The sequence below is a fragment of the Plodia interpunctella genome, chromosome 17, assembly GCF_027563975.2.
Source record: "Plodia interpunctella isolate USDA-ARS_2022_Savannah chromosome 17, ilPloInte3.2, whole genome shotgun sequence".
NCBI classification, from domain to species: domain Eukaryota; kingdom Metazoa; phylum Arthropoda; class Insecta; order Lepidoptera; family Pyralidae; genus Plodia; species Plodia interpunctella.
In genome coordinates, this window is record NC_071310.1 from 8,417,364 (window position 1) to 8,437,874 (window position 20,511).

At 37.7% G+C, this 20,511-nt stretch overlaps 1 protein-coding gene across 8 annotated transcripts in view; it reads left to right on the forward strand.

Annotated features, from left to right (window-relative positions):
• The window catches only part of hth (homothorax), a 282,966-nt gene that overhangs the window by 122,798 nt on the left and 139,657 nt on the right, over positions 1–20,511 (forward strand). For 4 of the 8 annotated variants that reach the window (XM_053757907.2, XM_053757911.2, XM_053757910.2 and 1 more), the window contains exon 8: positions 7,705–7,713. The exons of the other annotated variants lie outside the window; for them this stretch is intronic. In XM_053757907.2, coding sequence (XP_053613882.1) covers positions 7,705–7,713 — 9 coding nt within the window. The remainder of the gene's footprint in view (positions 1–7,704; positions 7,714–20,511) is intronic. 8 annotated transcript variants of the gene reach the window in all.

Sequence of the window (20,511 nt, forward strand, 5' to 3'; positions counted from 1 at the left end):
TCAAGCCAGTACTTATTGGGTTGCCTCTTCTATCTGAGTATCTGAAGTTACATCATGTACCATGAAATCTTATATAAACATTTAAAGAAAATTTCCATTATTCTGGTCTTAACATCACGTGGACTTCAACAAATAGGGTGGTCAGTGGCGCCATAGTTTATCATTTATCAAACAATATGAAAAAATATGCTCTAAACATGTGACGCAGGCGCGACACATTCGATATACACGCGGCGTATCTCGGTGAATTTCATCTACTTCTCAAACACTGACCGTAGATTAGATAACGCCGGATGTTGCTTCTGAGATGTCTGCGCCTGCGCATTTAGCCATAGACAACATTTACACAGCGCTAGCGACCTGATAAAAGCACTGTATGTTTCCATCGGATTTAGTAATCAACGCGTCTTTTAGAATGTAAATTTGAAATTCGATTCGATTTAATGTTTTAACATTTCAAATTGACCCTACACAGTTCGTGCATAAAATGACATTTGTCTGATCACGTTATAATGAGGTCAGAAAAAAAGGTGCGAACCAATAGCACTTCCTATTATTTATTTGAAAATAATAATCGTGAATTGGAAGCACCGATAATGTGCTAAATTCGAATTACCAGCCACCAGGCCGGCATAACGTAATTGCTGGTTGCACGCGAAGTGTCTATCAAAATTATTTTCGTATGGGGTCTTTTTTTCTTATGCACCCCTGGCACCAGCGCGTGGGGTGACGTGGGATCCTCTCGCACCTACCGCCGGACACGCAAGCCCCGTCAATATAGATAATTGTTTCATTATTTTTCTATTAACTGCACTCATGCGGCAATTTATCCGAGCACGCGGATTTCGCATTCCCGTGGTAATGTTTTTAAGATTAGCTGCGTGTATTCTGTGTTCGTGTGCTATATAACTGAAGTGTATTCGCAGACAATAATCGTAGGGGAAAACTAATTTGGAACGCAACAAAATACCGAAAGGACGTTGGTCGTAAAAGGCAAAAAGCAGTAAAGTCTTGGGCCGGCGAGCAGCGTCTAAAAGCCATCAGGGCGTGGTGGCGACGCCCTGTGTTTTAGTCGCGCAGACATGCGATGTTGCGTCTTTATTAACTGCACCTACTAACGTCTGATGGGCCCCTGGTAACTATTTGCGTGTGCAAAATGTTTTTAACAATGAATAAATTGAGAATCTTATCGGTTTTCGCAGTTGATTTTACTGCTCTCGGACAAATCTTGTCCTTCGGTCACGGAAGCCTCTTGAATATCGTCAACAAACATTCATTAGGTTTGTATCATCCTTAAGACAGCTTATTTTATTTTCATTTACACTGCACAAATTGACGTTAGGAATAATATATAACGAGAAAATGAGCATCAAATGCCAGCCAACAAATTAAAAACTCTAAAATGCATAGCCGTAAAGGAAATCTCCGGATGACGCTAAACAGAAATACCAGGACACCACGAGCGTACAGCTGATGTCTTAATTAGACATCAGATCAAAGAGATCGATCATTTGAGCTCCTCACGGTTTTGCTGCCTTGGCAATGAAGACTGGCAGTGTTTGATGGGACATTTTATGACATAGCACGTTGCTTAGATGAGAGTGAATATTTCTTTCAAAACAGTGGATTTCAACATCATATGTAGGCTGTCCATAATCTCCAGTTAACATCTTATCATAACCTCCGTTACGAATGCCAAACATTTATAAAGAAAACATAACTTGCCGCGCTTTATCTTTACGACGTGTATCAGCTAATCTGCCAGATATTCCAAGCAAACATTGGTCTATTCCCTGTAAAGTCATTACGCTGTGCTGTGACAGGGTAAACTTTCGAAGATAAACTACATCAGAGAAGACATGTATTCATTATTTTTCTTTTACAAAAAGATCATGGGAACGTTTATATTTGGATAATTTTGACTTTGTAATTGTATGTATAATATCGTTTGTTGTGTCTTCTTCTTCATGTGAAAGGGCGTATTTGCTCTTGTCCAAACAGTTTATCATTTTGTGCCAGAATTTTGCCAGGATTTGCCTTCACGCAGTCAAAATTTGTTTTTACGATGTTTTTATTTGAATAGGATGTTTTCACGTCTAGATTCGTCCACGAGATCATGAAGAATAAAGGACGTTTGCAGTTTTTTAGGCAGATGAAACCCACAAATACCCGTATGTTTTGAACAGGGTAGACGACGTTTATGAATAGGGTAGACGACATATTTTTATTTTGATGACTGTTCAAAGGTCCTTATGTGATTTTATTATTATTTTCTTAAATGCAATTTCCAACCAACTTTAAATGTTTGTATAATGATCCAGCAGCTTTGTTACAGTCTATGAATTATCTCAATGATATCATATCTAGACTAGACACGTCTATTTTATATAGACAACACAATTATTTTTACAATTTTCTGAACTTTTTCATGGCCTATTATAATAATATTAAACATGTATCTCACGTTCACATTTAACGAATTGAAATATCGCCCTATCGCTAATTTATCCCTTACATCAACTAGGTAGATTATTATTATTATTGCGTGTCCAACTTTTTGACAAACCAGCATAATATATTATAATATAGTTATTTGGTATGGTACACGCATGGTATGTGTCCATAAATCCTTATTATATTAGCTACAGTGGAAAGAAATGTAATTTAAGTTGTACCAAATCTCACAGACCTATGATTAACACGAAAACCCGAGTCGACGTTACTACCAAATTACTCAAACACATCAGATAATACTTAGCCCATCTATCATTATTTTCGCGTGTTTATTACCCACGGTACATAAACTCTCATACAAATTCATCCATTGAAACAAAAAGCGATTTACATAACGATTTAAAAGATTACTTTATAATAGGACTTTTTCCCACTTATCTCGATTTTTCTATTTCGTTTTTTATCTCTTTTTACGAAGCCATTGTTTCGAAGAAGTACTAGGGCGGAAGCAACTAACAGAGTTGTATTTATTATTACAGCGCGATATCAAAGGACGTATAGAGACGCAGCAGCGGTGTTCCGAGAACAGTTCCGTTTGGAACCTGTTCCTTTGTTCCTTCAGATACATTAGCTGGCTATTAGTGAGTTACTTTCAAGGAACTAGAAACTTCATTATGATAGACCGAATGAAAAAAATTGCACGTGTCAAATGTCACGGAAATGAAGTTTGATCACGAAATGACATGTATGTCAATGGCCCATTTAAAATGAAGTTTTTTTTGTTTAGTACTAAGATAATTTTCGGAGTGTACACTACACACCATTTCGAGAAAATCTGTCAAAGTCTACTTTACCTCAGAAATACATAGCACACACGGTCGCGCGCGTTTGATTTATTAATATAGGATAGACATAACGTATACACATATTGAAACTATTAACTTGGACAGGTACTAGGAGAGGAGAAACGGGAATGCATTGCACATAAAATTAAATAATAATGAACTAATCGCGGCTGTACTGCGCCCGCCCTACGAACAATGGTCGCGTTAATTTGTGCCCTTTGTCTGTTCGAATAGAAAATTTCATGTTCAACCGCCGCCGGTCGAAATGGCGGCATTTTCGTTTTATTGCGAGAGAGTTTTAAATGTAAATCACAGAGCTTTGTATTGAGACGCGTTAACTTTATTTTCTTAGCCGCAATTCATTTAGGAATATAATTTAAAAAGCAATTTCAAATCGGAAAAATAATTCAGAATGTTATATGCCAGTGTCGTCGTTGTGAACTAAACGCAAACACTGAAAAAGTAAAAAAAAACAATCATTGTTTCTAAAATCTATTTTCAAAACATTGCGTTTAGTTCCAGAGAATCGAGAATTTCGGCGTTGCCTTTGATTCGGCGTTCAGCAGGTTACAGCAGTGCCTGGAATCGCTTGTTTGTTTGTCGGGCTGTAAAACTGTTAGCAATCGTAAACGGTCGTGTGTGGCCAGCCCTTACGACGAAATCTGAACAGATGGACGGAGATCAAAAGATTCGGAGCGATAAAAAAAGGTTAATGTGAATTAAAAGTAACAACTTAGTACTAGAATCTGATGTGGGTTTATTTTTTTTTTCTACAAGTTCACAAGTATTGTGCAACTGGTTGGAAAATCTATAAAGTATTTGAATTTCTTTTTCTTTATGAAAAAATAAATATATATTCAAATATCTTTCACGAGATCCTGTATAACGTGCAAGTATTTGCTTGAAAGTCCTTTATCACAAAACACATTAATTTTACTGCGTGTTATTTTCTTTTTCGTTACACTCCACATATCTTCCCTTAACGCAACGCGTAGGGGAAATAACAATCCCATTTTCCAGGTATTTCCCGCACTCCATATTGGTAGGATTTGTTGAAGGCCCGTAGCAGGGAATCATTAGGCGCTAGATCCTCGCGGCTACGCCGAGGGAACTATTGTCGAATTTTCCGGGATTTTCTTCTCATTTTATCCCCTATTTTGGTTGTTAGTTTCCTGAAAAACACGCAGGATTTCCAGCGGAAAAAATAAACATGTTTCGATTACTTTCTCAGTTCCATTTTCGAAATGAAAGGATTTAAGGTGAAATATTTCCTTACATAATCGATGGTAATAACTGAACAATTATAACTCCACTAATACTCCATTATCAAACGTCTGCGGCAGTCGGCGGCTCCGCTCGGATCGCGCTGAACGTTATTAACCGGGATTACCGGATCCCTATCCGGATCCCCGGATACAGGGATTTGCTCCGGGATCGGGGACCAGTGGAAATGATAAAAGATACGCTCGCTACGGATACGGGCTTGCGATTGATAAATCTTTCGTTTTAATGTATTTTAGGGTTTACACGCAAGACACAGGGGGAATCAAATCCCTTGATAGTAGAAAAATAATGAACAAGTCTTGTACTCCCATCGCGGAGTACTAGGCTCGCATGAGCGCTAGAGATGTCACTCGAGAGTGTAGGCCGGGCGAATCCCAAGCGGTATCAGCGCTACAAGCGATCGCACTTAACCGCGTCACTCGTATCATATCGCGCTGCAGCGCTATCAGTCAGCGTCGCGCGCTGCATTAGCTCTGTCGCCAAGTCAATAAATTATGGGAGGACATCTCCGCGCCTCTGCTATCCTGGTACCGGGATAAGAAACATTGTAACCCTTAATACCGTCCTTTTAACGCGAGATTAATCTCAAGTTGGGCCTAAAAATACCATTTCAGATGAAATCCCTCAAATGTCAATGTCGAAATACAAAATCTGATGTTACTACTTCGAAATCAAATTATGACAGGTACCATTAATGTAAGATAGGATTCAAAATTCTACACTATCTCATTAATGATAAAAGTTTGCGATGCGATATTCGCCCAAAGACAGTTATATTCGCGTTAAATGTCAAGTGAACCTAGGTCACGTAGAGTATTTATAGTATGTGCGTCAGACCGGCAGGGCTATGCTATGCACCGCTATTATTGTATAAGCCACTTATTAAGACTGACTCCCACTGGCCGCGAGGCACGCAAGTTGGTTAGCTTGAGGACACATGGAGTGTAACGATTTAATATTCACTATTTTGAAGCTCAAGTAGGATTTTTGGGTTGCAAAAAATTTAAAATATTTAGTAATTTTATTTCTAACTTTATTGGTCCTTCTAGCCGGATCAAAGACCTGTCGTTACGTCGAGGGTCTCAATGTAGAGGTGTCAATTATTTCATTTGCAACATTTAATCGGCAATGAATCTAAATACTATTTTCTTAGTCCGATTTATCAATAATACAAATGCACGCAACGAGAATTCCCACAAAATAAATTAAACTTGATTAAGCGAGTACACTTTAATAATCAGGGGTCTTCCTCTGGCCTTTAAAATAAATAAAAAACCGTCGGCATGTGAACCCCCGTGCTCCAAGTAAGTGGAATTACAAGTACGATTCCAAGTAGGACCGCGTCACTACGGGTCGGTCGCGCGACGGACGGTTATGTGTAGCTAATTGACAATCGGAATGTTTGTTGGACTCCTGCTCGCTTCTGTGAGCTTAGTACTTTTTTGCCCTGGTATTGTATGCTCCTAGTAAAGTGTAAGAGCTCCTTGATTATCTTCGAGCTTTGAACCTCGTTCTTATGAGTTCCTAGTACTTCTAATATAATCGTTGTTTCTGCTCTCCTTGTAAGATGATATTTTTTGTATGAGCTCCTAGTAATTCTGATATATTTGCACCTGCTAGCCTAGTACTAATGCAGTTTCTAAGGCCCTGGTATTATTCCCCCTATTAATATTCTCGCTTCGGCTGTCTCTCCTGGTTAGTACCAGGAGACACAGCCAAAATGTTTTAATGTTTGTTCTTTGAGAGACTCCTGCAAAATTCTAACAGCAGTCTTTATTTCTTAAAGCATGCAATGATGAAGGTCAACATAACACTACATGACCCACATCTTTGATACTCCTGTTGACATCTGATGCCCTATTCCAACCGCAAAAACACCCACTAACCACCAGTTAAAAGTTAACCGCTCATTCAGCAACCGGCCGGTCGTGCGAGCCCGTCCTCCGCGGAATGTAAATAGAATTAAAACGGGGTACAGCGCACGCTCACCGCGCAACATGGAACGTTCTATTTTTTTAAACCTCTCGTTTAATGACTCTAAACTGTCTTGGTGAAACTGGCCGTTTGAATTTTCTCTGTACTTTACTTTTTTTTTTATTTGAATATTTTATTTTTAAAAACTCTCCTTTGAATTAGGAACGCTCTACTAAATTGTAAAGTTACTCCATTGCTGGTTTTTCATTGCGGTAAATAAAAGCACTCATACGAACTACGCAGTGTTTATACATTCGCGTCGGTATCTATTCGAATTCGAATGCGCTAGCTAGTGTGTAGCTGAAGCCGTTATAAAGCTATGAAACAAAACTCCTGCTAGATATTCTGGAATGGTGAATGACTGATGCCCTAGTACCGCCTGGTACAAAAAAGACACGTGTTTCTGTTTTCCTGGTATTTTTCACCATATTATGTTACTGCTAGTACTGGTTATTAATTGTGCGATTCTTTAACGTGGTATGGCAAGTTTTTAATTTGAAAATAAATGGTCAAACTACTACTATAAGTACTTATATTACTATAGCCAAAAAAATAACCTAACCATAGTGTCCGCCATAAATATTATTTCTAAAGGTCACATTTTATCAATATTGGCCTAGTGATGTGGCACGTCACCTGTCAAGCTGTCAAATCTTGTCGATCCGAGCTGTCAGTTAATTCGTCATGATAACGATAACCGTAGCTTATCTGTTTGATAACGGATCACAAGGACTTTGTCTCGAAGATTATTTTCAACCGACTTTACATAAGGAGGATGTACTTACCTACTGTTATAGCGTGCTCTATTTTATAAGTATTTTATTCCTGAGTAGTTGGGTTTTCTGTGGTGATGCCAACGATACTCATGTCATAAAAAACATAAATACAGACATGTCCCAAATATAACCAACTTTATATAGTAGTTGTTGCCTCCAGCTCCGCCTGATCTGTCCATTTATGATCTGTCCATTCTGAGCCATTTATGATCTGTCACATCTTAAACGTCAAATTTGCTACTCGAAAACACAATTTTCACGAAGAACTTTTAAAATTCGAAGTTTTTAACAGAAACGTCGAATTTATAGTTTTTTTATTTTATTTTAATAACCCAAAATGTCACTAAAAGCATTTTTGTCTCTTGTTACAGATGCGATGGGTGAGTATTGCGAGCTGCGTCTCAGAAACTTGAGGAAACCATAATAAATCACGGGAGGCTGTAAAACCGTCATGTTAACAAAAATTCCAATCTTCATAAAATTCAAAAAATAATTACAGTCTTCGCTGTTTCTTTTTACGTTAAAATAAGTCAATCGCCAACACTAGGAGTCGGGATCGACTCAGTTCATAAACTTTGATTAGGTCATTAAAGCATGCTAATTTATTAGGCTCCAATGGCTCTCATTTGCTATAAACACTCCAAAAGAAACCTTATCGTCCAAAACTCAAGGTGCAAAATCGTTTTCCGCTAGACGGGTGATTTACGACCATTTCTTTAACCAATATTTGCGAGTAATCGAAAATCACCTTTAAAAACATTACGATGCATAACCGATGGATTGTATCGGCATTTATTATTAAAAATTTATGTTACATTCCTGCCAGTATCATAGAACAAATGTTCAGACGAAAAAAAGAATACAATGCTTTTGAATATGGAATTGGAAAATTCATGATTTTTGTATTCGAATTCATTTAAACTATTTCGAACACAAAATGAATTTCACTGGCATAAATATTTCAGCTCTAAATTCAAATTCATGTGTAGCCTTTGCCGTTCACTCGTTCCCAGCCCAGCACTAGTTGAAATTAAAAAGTTAACGTATCACACGTCCAAATACAATCTATTTGCGATGACGTTTCCATTCCGATTCCAAAAACCAAGCGTCGCTTTTGAAAAATCTGTGTCCGCTCCGAGGCATTCATTTGGCGCGAAATCCCGAGTAAAATAAATTAAATTCAAACAATATCAATTCGACATGAGAACACACTCAACCGTTTTCATTTTGCTATTTATCATAAAATACGGGCGGCGTTCAAATTAAACGCTTCTGTCCCTGTCTGACAGGTATGGATGGAAAGAGAGGTGCGAGTTTTTTGTTTCAAATCGTGTTATCGTGTTCGTGTGTTGATTTGTTCTGTATCGGCCACGATATTAATTACCTTTAGAATGAGCTTTGTTTCTTACTCCACGATTGTGATCTGCATATTTCTCATTACAGAAACATGGTTCCGTGGTCTTATTAATTTTGTTGATTAATTATCATCGCTTTGCAGCGCGATTTCCCGAGGTGACCAGTTTGAAAAAAAAGATAATTTCGCTATTTTTGCGTTTAATTTTTTTTTTATATTGCCCGCCAGATAATGAAATCGTGATTAAGTCTAGATTAAATTAAACACGTAACACGTAAACTTTGTACAACATCGTTTACTTATCGTGAACCTTTTGCAGTATAAATATAGAATTAAAAGAAACATATGCAGATAGGTGGGTATCCTTACATATTATAAAACAAAGTCAACAGTCGTGTCTGTCTGTCTGTTCACGATAAACTCAACAAACTGGTGCATGGATTTTCATGCGGTTTTCACCAATAGATAGTGTGATTCCTGAGGAAGGTTTAGATGTATAATTTATTATATTTATACACATGCGAAGCCGGGACGGGCCGCTAGTATAGTATATAGTAATAGGCTAGTTAGGGCGCTACAGACAGACGCCTCTTCTGTTTGTAAAGGGTAAATAAATAGATAAATATCTATATCATATTTCATACCAAAAGTGCCATATTTGATACTACTTTTTTATATGAGGAGTTGATAAACAAAAGCATTGTGCTACGGCTGATCCCCAAAATTGATTAATAGTCCACTCAGTAATAGTAGATTGTAGACCTGTTTGTACGTTTGTACCTGTACAACGTTGTTAATTACAGAATATGATATGGTATCAATTGTACAAAGATTCTTATGTAAGTAGTGGCTAATAATATTTGTTATTTTCGATTGTGAAGTTAGGTGCCAGTGCGGTAGGCAGATTAGATAAATCGGTATTTAAAGATCTAGAAAATTAAAAGAAAATAATTTTAGAACTCACCGTTCATTCTGTCATCACTCAGTATTGGCACATCCCTAAATTACATACAATGTAATGCATTCCAATATTGTAAAGTTAATTAGGTACTGTTTTAAATAACAGCATTGATAGAAGCCGGTAAAACTCAGCAGTTGAGGTTCCTACACCAAGTTTCCCTTCACCGAAATCAAGTAACTTTATATGAAAACCACACGAGCAGATTCGGACCTTTCGATTGGCGGTTTTAACTTTTATAGACTGCAACAGAGTCAAAATCTTGATGGGTTATTGCTGCGCCATACTATGCCATAGACTAATCAGATTTCACATCACTCAAAACGCCAGCACGTCAAATACTAACGAGACTAATTTGTTGCTATGCTATCGGGATGCCAATTAAGTACTTATTAATTAGACAGTTTTTGCAATTGCACGCGCACGCAACTCAATTGAAACGCACACAAAATGGCCGAGATTGGGTGTGATAAAATGGCGATCGCTTGTCTTAATAGAAAAATCATGAGCTGTCAGTCGTCATCCACGACACGCTGGTGGGAATTATGAGTTATATTTTTCTTCTTTATTTAAATAAGCACAATTGAAGGGAGAAGTACACAGTGTAAAAGTGGCCAGTACTTTTAAAAATAAACCGCCTGTGAATTTTCACGAATAATGTGCCGATTTCAAAACTTTAAGACAGACTAAAAATAAACTTTTAATCCTATGATTAGTGCAACCGCCGTGCACCTAACATGCATAATAAATAGCAATTTATAATTTATTTTTCCCGTTACTGTAACTAGTCTAATTTAAAAGTTTTTCTCGTTTATAACAAGTGAAATAATTAATTCAATCGTCAGAATATCAAATACCCACAAAGGAGGCCCCGATTGCCTTGCCTTTCGTCTGTTTTATAAAATAAAGGGAATATAGAAATGTAGGTATTCTCTAAATCTGAACGTGCTATATTCTAAGTCAAAAGTCGTTTTGACAGGTGTCAAAATTTGACAAGAGTCTCATTTTAATGTTTTAATGTGGTTCGTTCGCGCATCATCTGTTCTCTCATTCTCATCTGAGCGTTTTGCTCGTTAATTTCTCATCCGTTAAGCGTTTAGCCAGGGTCCAGGACACGTCCTACTTTTTTCTTCTCAACATCACATACACACATAAACTTGTTAGTGCAAAAAAAACCTTAAAATGTTCAAGATTCGGCTGATATTTTAAAACCGGCCTGACGTCAACTCTCCTTGAGAATTATGTTGATGTATTAGGTGTCTTGTACAACATCCACGGGAGGATATGGAGTGGTCTTATTCTAGGGCGGAACCACATACCACATCTTCCTAGCATAAGTATCTGTGACTAATATTATTTGCGATTGTGCATAGCGTGCATTCAGTAAGTTAGGCCGTGATAATGGGCGGGCAGCAGGCGATGGTGGCGGTGCAAAAAAAGAGCGCGAACCGTCGACAATGCTGTTGTGGCCAGTCGAATCAGCACTGCACCAAGCCGATATCGTTATTATATAAGTAGCATAATCATAAAGAAGTAACTGCTTGTGCTTAATCATCATATCGAGTGTGTTATTGTTAACACTGGTGTCAGATTTTATTCAAGTCGCATAAAGGCATGACTTTACGACTACTTACCCCGCCATCTTGTGGCAGGTAGTCGCATACTCACTAGCGAACTAAACTGTCCACCAGTGTGCAGGTTTCCTCACGATGTTTTCCTTCACCGGAAGCAAGTGGTGGTCTATGAAAACGACTATATACGAGTTAGATTGGTATACAAACTCATATGGCATGAGTAAGATACGAACCTGAGACCTTTCGATACACGGGCGGGCGTCTTAACCATTACACCACCATCGCTTGTGCTTAATTATGGAGCGATGGATGTAAAAAAAGTATTTTTGACGTCAATGTGATATTGTTATGTCTTCAGTGTGGTCAGAAAAGCACCTAATAGAAAAAACATGTCAATTAATAACTGGTTTTGTCCTTGTCGAACCTGTATCACACACGGACCCTCCAAAATCAGCCATATTGGCAAAAAGACGACCAGAAACGTCATAATTCCCGCCCTGACCGTTTGACACGTTCAGTAACGAGCCAATCGAACAGAGATTCAAATTTCGAACACAACAACCAAGATGGCGACCTTCGCAAGTCGTATATCAATCGCGATACGCGCCACGGTCGAGGTCGTCGACCGCCCGAATTTCGTTCAGAAATGCACTCGCCGAGTAATTTATTTGTGACCATCTATTATTTTGTAGACTCACGAGGTCCTAAACACAGCTGACATTAATATATCATTTTATGCGACGGCCGTAGCTACTTTGTTGCTGTCTCGGTCGTTCGTATGACTAAGGCGCGCGTTGGAAAGTGACAAAGATACGGGGGACACAGTACTTTGCGTTTTCACTTTTTATAGTAGCAATATATTTGATCAGCTGATCGTCATGACATTAACTACTGGTGTCTGAGCAGTTAATTTCATAATTTATATTTGAGTAGGTTTTTGTTGGGTAGGTCGTGGTTTATTTATAAAGATGATTTTATTTATCTAAATGCTGCGTCGGGCAGTGTTGAGGTTTTGGACAATTTATTGGAATATTGGAATCAATTATAAAATATACATACAGTTTAGATGGCTATTACGTATGTTATCGACTGCCAGTGACATAATGTTTTGAATAAATTATTTCTGTATTGATTACGTCCTTTCAATAGGACATGAACTTCTACATTTTATTCTTCTTCTTTAACACCAACTATTAATTGTGACAGGATTATTATTGCTATTGATGTCTTCCAGGCCTTTCCCGCTATGTGGGTTATGTCATAGGTACATCATGTAACATATCTATCTGCTAGTACATAACGGGTTAATATTTAAAAGTAACTGAGGGCTTTACTAGTCATCCCCAGCCAAGAGTCGTTGAAACACATTATATGTTTCTTCATTTATATTCTTGTGACACTTATAATTTCTCTTATCTAGAATGTTAGAAATCACAAACGCTTCATACGTCTCTTAAAATACTTAATATTAAACATCAAAATGGTTCAGTATATTGGTTAGATTATAGAACGACGATGCAAGAAAACGGGGTAGACTTCTTCCAATCTAAGTAAGAAGTAAGTAATTTAGTACGAAAGTAAAGTAAGTTATCAACAAATATAAATATATTAGGACAAATCACACAGATCGAGCTAGCCCCAAAGTAAGTTCGAAACTTGTGTTATAGGATATTAACTCAACGATACTATATTTTATAACAAATACATATATAAATAAACATCCAAGACCCGGGCCAATCAGAAAAATATCATTTTCGATCATGACCCGACCGGGGATCGAACCCGGGACCTCTCGGTTCAGTGGCAAGAACCTTACCACTGCGCCATCGCCACCGAGGTCGTCAACAACAAATGACCTAATGAAAGCTTCAGTCGACGTTAGGACGATCCAAAATCGAAGCCCATAGTGGAATGACAGAGAAGAGCTGACTACAAATGAAAAGGTAGATATAATACTAAGCAGAAAGTATTAATAAATTGAAAATTGACAGTACAAAGTTGAAGATTCAAGACAGTGGATATTGCCAATGAAATCTACGGGGAATTTACAAAAACAGAGGTGTGTTCACATTCGACGGAAGACACACGTGGTGGTAAATATTTTTGGAGGCCATCGATTTCCGAAATCCATTCCGTACCCTCGTCGGTACGCGCTACGCGACGTTGCGTTCCGCTGCTAGCGTAGTGGAGATAAGACTGCACGACGGATTTTAAAAGCAATTTATTGAGTTAATCGTATAGCTATACGTTGTCAGTTGTTGGAACATATAATCTAAATTTTATAGTTTTTACTATAGATTCACATCTGTCACATCTTGAGATTTCGTCAGGTGTTGTTTATTCGCAAAGATTTTTCGAGGGTATCTATGAATGATGCGCTTTATGGTGTGAGCTTCCTCGGTACAGACACAGATCAGAGGGGATTATACCATGAAACATAAAACATTGTAGCACGACATTGCGTCCGCCGTTCTCTCTTTTTTTACACGATGCGTATACGATATGGGAAAAAAGACAGCACGTGGACGTTACTAACGTGCTACGTGTTTGTATGTTTCATGGTAGGCCTTCAGAATCACTCCAACCGCACTTGTGTGATATTGTATAATTCTCTCTTGTGAATGTAAAGAGCGTATCCACTCCATTCTTTCGCTACGCGTATCGCACGGCCTGCTATCATTAATCTACGTGACAGTTCAAAATTTAGTTACAGAGGGCTCCCCCCTCCCCCCCCTACTCCCCGCACGCCGCTCCACGTGGTAACTGGCAACTTTTTGAGGGATACCTAAATAGGGTTTTAGTTTCCAAACTGTAACTATGAATTAGAGATATTTATTGCAGGGTTGACGAGTGTTCAAGTATTTTAAATTAAGAACTAGTGTATTTGTGTACGTTTGGAAGCAGTACTGTTTGACTTCTGTGAATAAAAAATAATTTTGATCTTCTAAATTATTTCCAAATCCTACATGCGAACATTATTATATAATGTATATTTGGCTAGCTGTATGATATGCTATGTGATTGAACAATCACGTAAAATTGACTATATTTCTGTATTTGGGTAAACTACATAAATAGATGTATGACAAAAATTATGAAACAACTGTTATACCAAGATATATCTATTCTACGTATGTACTAAAACGTATTTCATGTAATATTCCAGTTAATTCTAATGGTATACGACCGGAGGCTTCGTGTATTTGTGTACTATTGTAATACAAAGGGTGCATAAGCAGGCGTTCAGTGGCGAAACGCAATAGAATCAGAAAGCAAATTGTCATAAATAACCAATATCGCTAGTCGCGTGTTTTCTGGCTGTATGGCGTTACACTACTTTGATTCTTATCTTTCGATGAGAAAAGTCTGTGTCTATGCTTTTTAATTTAAATAATTAATTCTAATTTTGAATGTCCTTCTTGAAGGACTAAGAAGGGCTAATGTTAGAAGACGGTAAGGTAAAAAAGCCCTTTTTTTTTTCGTATCGAGCATATTATTCGATTTACTGAACTACCAAAAGAGGATTTCGGCATATTTTTCCAGGTTTTTGTGTCCATACTAGTTTATTTTATGAGTCACGCAGACCTGATAGATATTCTCATTTAGAAGTGGGTAGCTAGTTATGATTGTGTCCTGTTTTGGATCGAACTTAAGTCCTTCTAGGTTTCGACCACCAAGTACTTTCGTGTACAAGACTGTAAACATGTCATTATCGATCATATGTACCAGGGCACCAGGACGGGAGGGAGTTGTACAATGTAAGCGCACAGGGTGTTCCGAAGACGCCCCGCCGCGCCTGCCACGCACAACGGGCCTTCACGAAACGTATGTTACTGAACGGGCTAATTACTTTTATATCCACCCGGTTATGCGAGCCTGGTAATTCGGATTATGCATGATGGATCGATTCCAAAATTTTAATCAGTCAGGTACATGGGAAAATAGTGAAATTTAGAATTGGATACGGTTTGACATATTTCTGAGTGACATACGGTGGTGCAAGGTAAGATGCTATGTGGTTCCTTGCAGAAACAAAATACTTACATGGCTGCAAGACACGTACTTGTTAGAGACTCTGGCGTCCTAATATGTGAGTACCAACGTCTCGCAATTGCCAAAGCAATGTGTAACGCAGCTACGCTTTGTTTGCGCCAAATTTAACCCGTCCTACCTCGTCTTCGGTCGTGTGTTAGTTACTTGTGGTTCAATTTATTCAGAATTTGAAATTTGTGATATTTACGCAGGCGAAATACATCGAAAGAGATTCCAAACAAAGCGTAGCTGCGTTACAATTGTACTACAGTCTGTGGTTTTGAGCAGTTGGAGAGGCACGCAGGGCAGCTCGGGACATGATACGGAACACCGGACATGATACGGAATACCTACTATGAAAGTAGGTAATCAAAATGTCAGTTTGTAATTTATTACTTCTTGAATTTAGATGCGATAATGGAATTAGTATTGTACGACGTACGTAGTACATTTAATTCCATGGCTGCGATGTGGATGCGATCTATCCATTTGATTGACGACCTCGGTGGCGCAGTGGTAAGGTTCTTGCCACTGAACCGAGAGGTCCTGGAAAATGATCTTTTTCTGATTGGCCCGGGTCTTGGATGTTATATATATATATATATATATATATATATATATATATATATATATATATATATATATATATATATATGGGATACTATATTTTATACCATCAACGATTATATATATATATATATATATATATATATATATATATATATATATATATATATATATATATATATATAATCGTTGATGGTATAAAATATAGTATCCCATAACACAAGTCTCGAACTTACTTTGGGGCTAGCTCAATCTGTGTGATTTGTCCTAATATAAGCGTTTGTGAGTTTTGTAAGTTTGTATGTTTGAAACGAGTAATCACCGAAACTACCGAACCGATTTCAAAAATTCTTTCACAATTAGTAAGGTACATTATCCAAGATATAGATATAGGCTATATTTTATCTCAAAATTCCCACGGGAGTAAAGCCCCGGGCAACATCTAGTCACAGATATAAAAACATTACAGTGATCCAAATGAAAAGCGTCAATGTTGACCGGTTTTTCCTTGATTTTTCCTTTGTGTTGTATTAGCTTGCAATGCAACGCTATATTAATGTTAAGTGATTAATACAAAATATTTTATACTACTGCTGACGTTGATGCTCACTGTGGACAAACCTCTGTGGTTTTTGTCAGTGTTCTTATATTATGTACTATAAATATTTGTTCTTTATATGTGAAATAAAATAAAATTAACGTTTAAAAATGTCGCTTTTCGTATATATATATATTTTTTAATCAACGAAGATCATTGACCTAGAAAGTCGGGCGTAACCTTTTAAAAGGCTCGCCCGTACGCCCGTGTCATACCGGCTTGTAATTTTTTCTCAAAGTTGGTATGAATAATCATATTTTTCTATAGGTTCCGCATTTATTCGACCATCACGTTCCAATATCAAAAACAGCCTAAATCCCATCACTATACAATGTGAAACAAACTTTGTTGGTGTCGTAATAAAGTCTACGTTCAAATGGTGGGTGTTAGGGTTGTGAAATTTATGAAAATGACGGTATATGTTTGGCCCTCGGTGACTGGCACAATTTTCTATCGGAGTGTATTTTTGCTTTTTTTTTTTTTTATTAGCCGACTGCGTCGAGGAGGATATCGTGTTTTGAGTTCAATTTACATATTCATGCTATATGCAACGGAGCATGAACGAAAGTAATTCAATACATATATTTATTTGTCTCACCGATGAAACGGACGTTGCTCATAAATTCTTAATTTAAATTATATTGTATTTTCATAATGTAGTCACTAATTCATCGGCGCGTGCACTTTAGCGGTTACGAGTGTTAAATATCCAAAATAAATTAGTCAAACAGTGTTTTAAATACGAAGGTTTTAAAACTATAATTACATAGCATAAATTGACTAAACTCACCAGTATTATTTAATGCTAATAGATTTATAAATGAATGAATGAATGCTTGATCTTTATTGCTTAAAACATGGTGCATTTCATTTTACAAAAGGTACATTTTTTGTGGGTAGGTGACATATGTTTAGTCGTAACTGACATGCAAGGTTAGATAAATTTAGTCAAGACGGATTTTTCCTTCGGACCCATTCTGGAAATACTTCCACTGAAATTAGTAATTTATTTTCAGTCTAAATCTTCGGTGCTCTAGCATTTTATTTATTTACTAGCTTTTGCCCGCGGCTTCGCCCGCGTGAGTTATTCTGCGAAAACGGAATACAAACTTTACTTTTTGTCGTGGGCGAAACAACGGTCAACACCCGTAAAACATACTCTTGTAACACAACTGGCAAAATTATCGACTTCTATCGAACAGTTTATAAAAAAGCAAGTGTAGGGGTGTGCGTAACGGCGTTTTGATGACGAATGCACTTGTAATGTGATTGGTGATGACTGGCCAGTATTTTTAAAACGTCATGAATTGAGGAGAGGGACAGCCCTATTTTTTTTTTCAAGATAATGATATTTTCTTTACGCTATTATTTGACTTAACTTGTTCTATTGTGTATCTGTATCTGATTTTTATGTTATTATTAAACTGATATTTCACAAACATTTTCATTCTCTCATAATGAATCTCATGAGGTACTAAAGTACATGTACTTTAGTAGTACCTACACAGACGCCTCATAAATATACTTCCCTGCTGGAGTTTCCGCCCTAGAATAGGGCCACTACATATCCTCCCGTGGATGACGGATAGATAGGCTTGATAGCTGACAGATAATCGGCATTCTCAAAGAGTGTTGACGTCAACGACGGCTATTCTTAAAACGACAATATATTCTTCAACATTTTATTTTTTACGCGAACGTCACAGCCGTGAATGGACCCGGGAACTGGAGGAGATGAATGAGACCTACTACCAAGTGACATCTTCAGGCCAGACCTGTCAGGGCATTAGCATTAAGGTGGTCTTAGCTGCCCTGAATTGACCGGATCCAACGCACGTCAGAAATTGATAGGTAGTGATGGTGATGAAAATTAATTAAGTGATTTGTGAAAATTTCCGACTAGGCAGTCTACAGTCATGTCCAAAGTCTACAAAAAAAAAAAAAACACATCGTCCGTCGACCCCGCAGCTATCCATTACTCGCTGACGCGCGTTTTTCAGCGTTTGACAGCGGCTGTCGGCGCGGGCGGCTGTCAAACTCAACCTTGACATTGACGGCCGACATCGATCACCCGCGAAAGTGGAGCGTGTCTTGTGACGTCATTGGAGCAATGACCTGTTTTGTAGGCTGTTGAAAAAGTGCATGATGCTTCGGTGTGTCGTCGCTCCATTCGTAGCTTCGCTCCTGTGGGAATTGCGAGACCGAATTTCGTGTTGATAATGACCGGATCATAGTCTATTTATACTTAAAGTCTTTCCCTTGTAAGTTACCAAACATTCCCTTCATAATAAATGCTCACTTTGAAACTATATAAGAATTTTCAAATGTCTTTGTATTACGTGCTCAATCTTGGCTTAGCGTAATATATATATTAATTTATAAATACAATTTTCCATAGACAACTGACCCACCCAGTTGTAGCTCGCAAAAAGACAATAAGTAATAAATCAGAAAAAAAAATGCATTCTAAAAACCGTTCGGAAATGGATCTAATTGCTCCCGCCCAAGGCAGGGCGGGCCGCCCGCCCTAACACCCCTTACACAAATAGCAATAAAAACCATTATCGCGTGCACTGAAACGCCTTTACAGTCCTTCTGAACTTGAACCGAACGAGCAGACTTCGCAACGTCGTAAGACAACGGATAGCTGTCAAAGGAATGTATATTTTATGGGGATTGTTTCAAGGTGTGTTTTCGATTGGGGTTGGGGAGGGTCGTTGGCTGGATGGGGGAGGCTCCTGGGCTTGTGACGTATAACTCATCCGTAGGTACGCAGTCCAGATCGATAATGGCTATTAGGCGTAATGTTTGTTTTTGGGTCCGAATTCACTATGTACGGTGGAAAGATGGTTATAAGTTTTACAATGTCTTGAGCTGTGAAACGGTACTATATATATTGTAATTTGTATTTGAAAATTAGGTTAAGTAAAACGCCCTTTTCTCATGATTTTCTGTACGTGTCCCAAAGAGACGAAAATCAAGTGAAGTCTATACTGATAGATGCAGCAATGATGATCATGGATATGATCCATTCCTTACATATTTTAAAACAAAATCTTTTACCGCGTTCACGATAAATAAACTTAAAAACGTTTGCACGGATTTCCATGTGGTTCTCACCGATATATAAGAATTAGTATTCAAATTCAAATTCAAAATTCTTTATTCAATTCAGGATGATATGCATCACTTATTGACGTTAAAAAAATACTACTTAAACTAAGTCTACTGCCGGCTTCCAAAGCGCAAGTGATGAAGAAGCGGCGCAACAAACTTCACCGCAGTCTTTCCTCCAAGGACGTCAATTAACAAATATAGGTCTTATACATATATTAAAAATTAGGAGGACGAATGATTCTTGAGGAAGGCTTAGGTATAATAAATTATGTTTTTACCCTAGGGAAAACGGGCCGGCCGAACGCCTATACGAGTATTATACAAAATCGAGAGTAATGCTCACTGTACTGTACATGTCTAATTAAACGCGATGTACAAATATAAAGAATCATACAACAAACCAGTCGTACGATTACGTTATACATACTTGGTATGTGAGATCGATCGGGGATCAAAAGCAGTTACAACGGGAGGTATCGAAGCCATTAAGGAAATTGCTTTATGCGGCCCGAGGTTGTGGAGTTACACGGCCACGGACCAACACATAGCTATAGACAAGCGAAGCGTGTTCGATGTGAAGCGTGTTTTTTTTTTAGTTTTTTGAGTTATATATACTTTTTTCACGAGTCGTGATGCTAAAATACAGAAACGTAAGATTTTCTTCTTATCGAGTGGGTTATTGCTATACTGGTGTTAGATTTTATTGAAATCTAAAAGCATCTGATATGACTCTTGCGATTACCTACCGCCATCTAGTGGAAAGCAGCAAATTAAACTAAGTACTCATTAATTAACTAAATAGTCATTTATTTACGGACTTATAGAGTAATGTAGTCATGGAATAACACACATTTGTAGATCAGCATGGTGGTTTTAGTAGATTTTATTCGTTACCTCGTTTCGCCATTAAGCTGTTATCACAGGAATTTGTTGCTTACAAATTTATTTTCATTATTGCTATGCTCATGTACTAGTAGC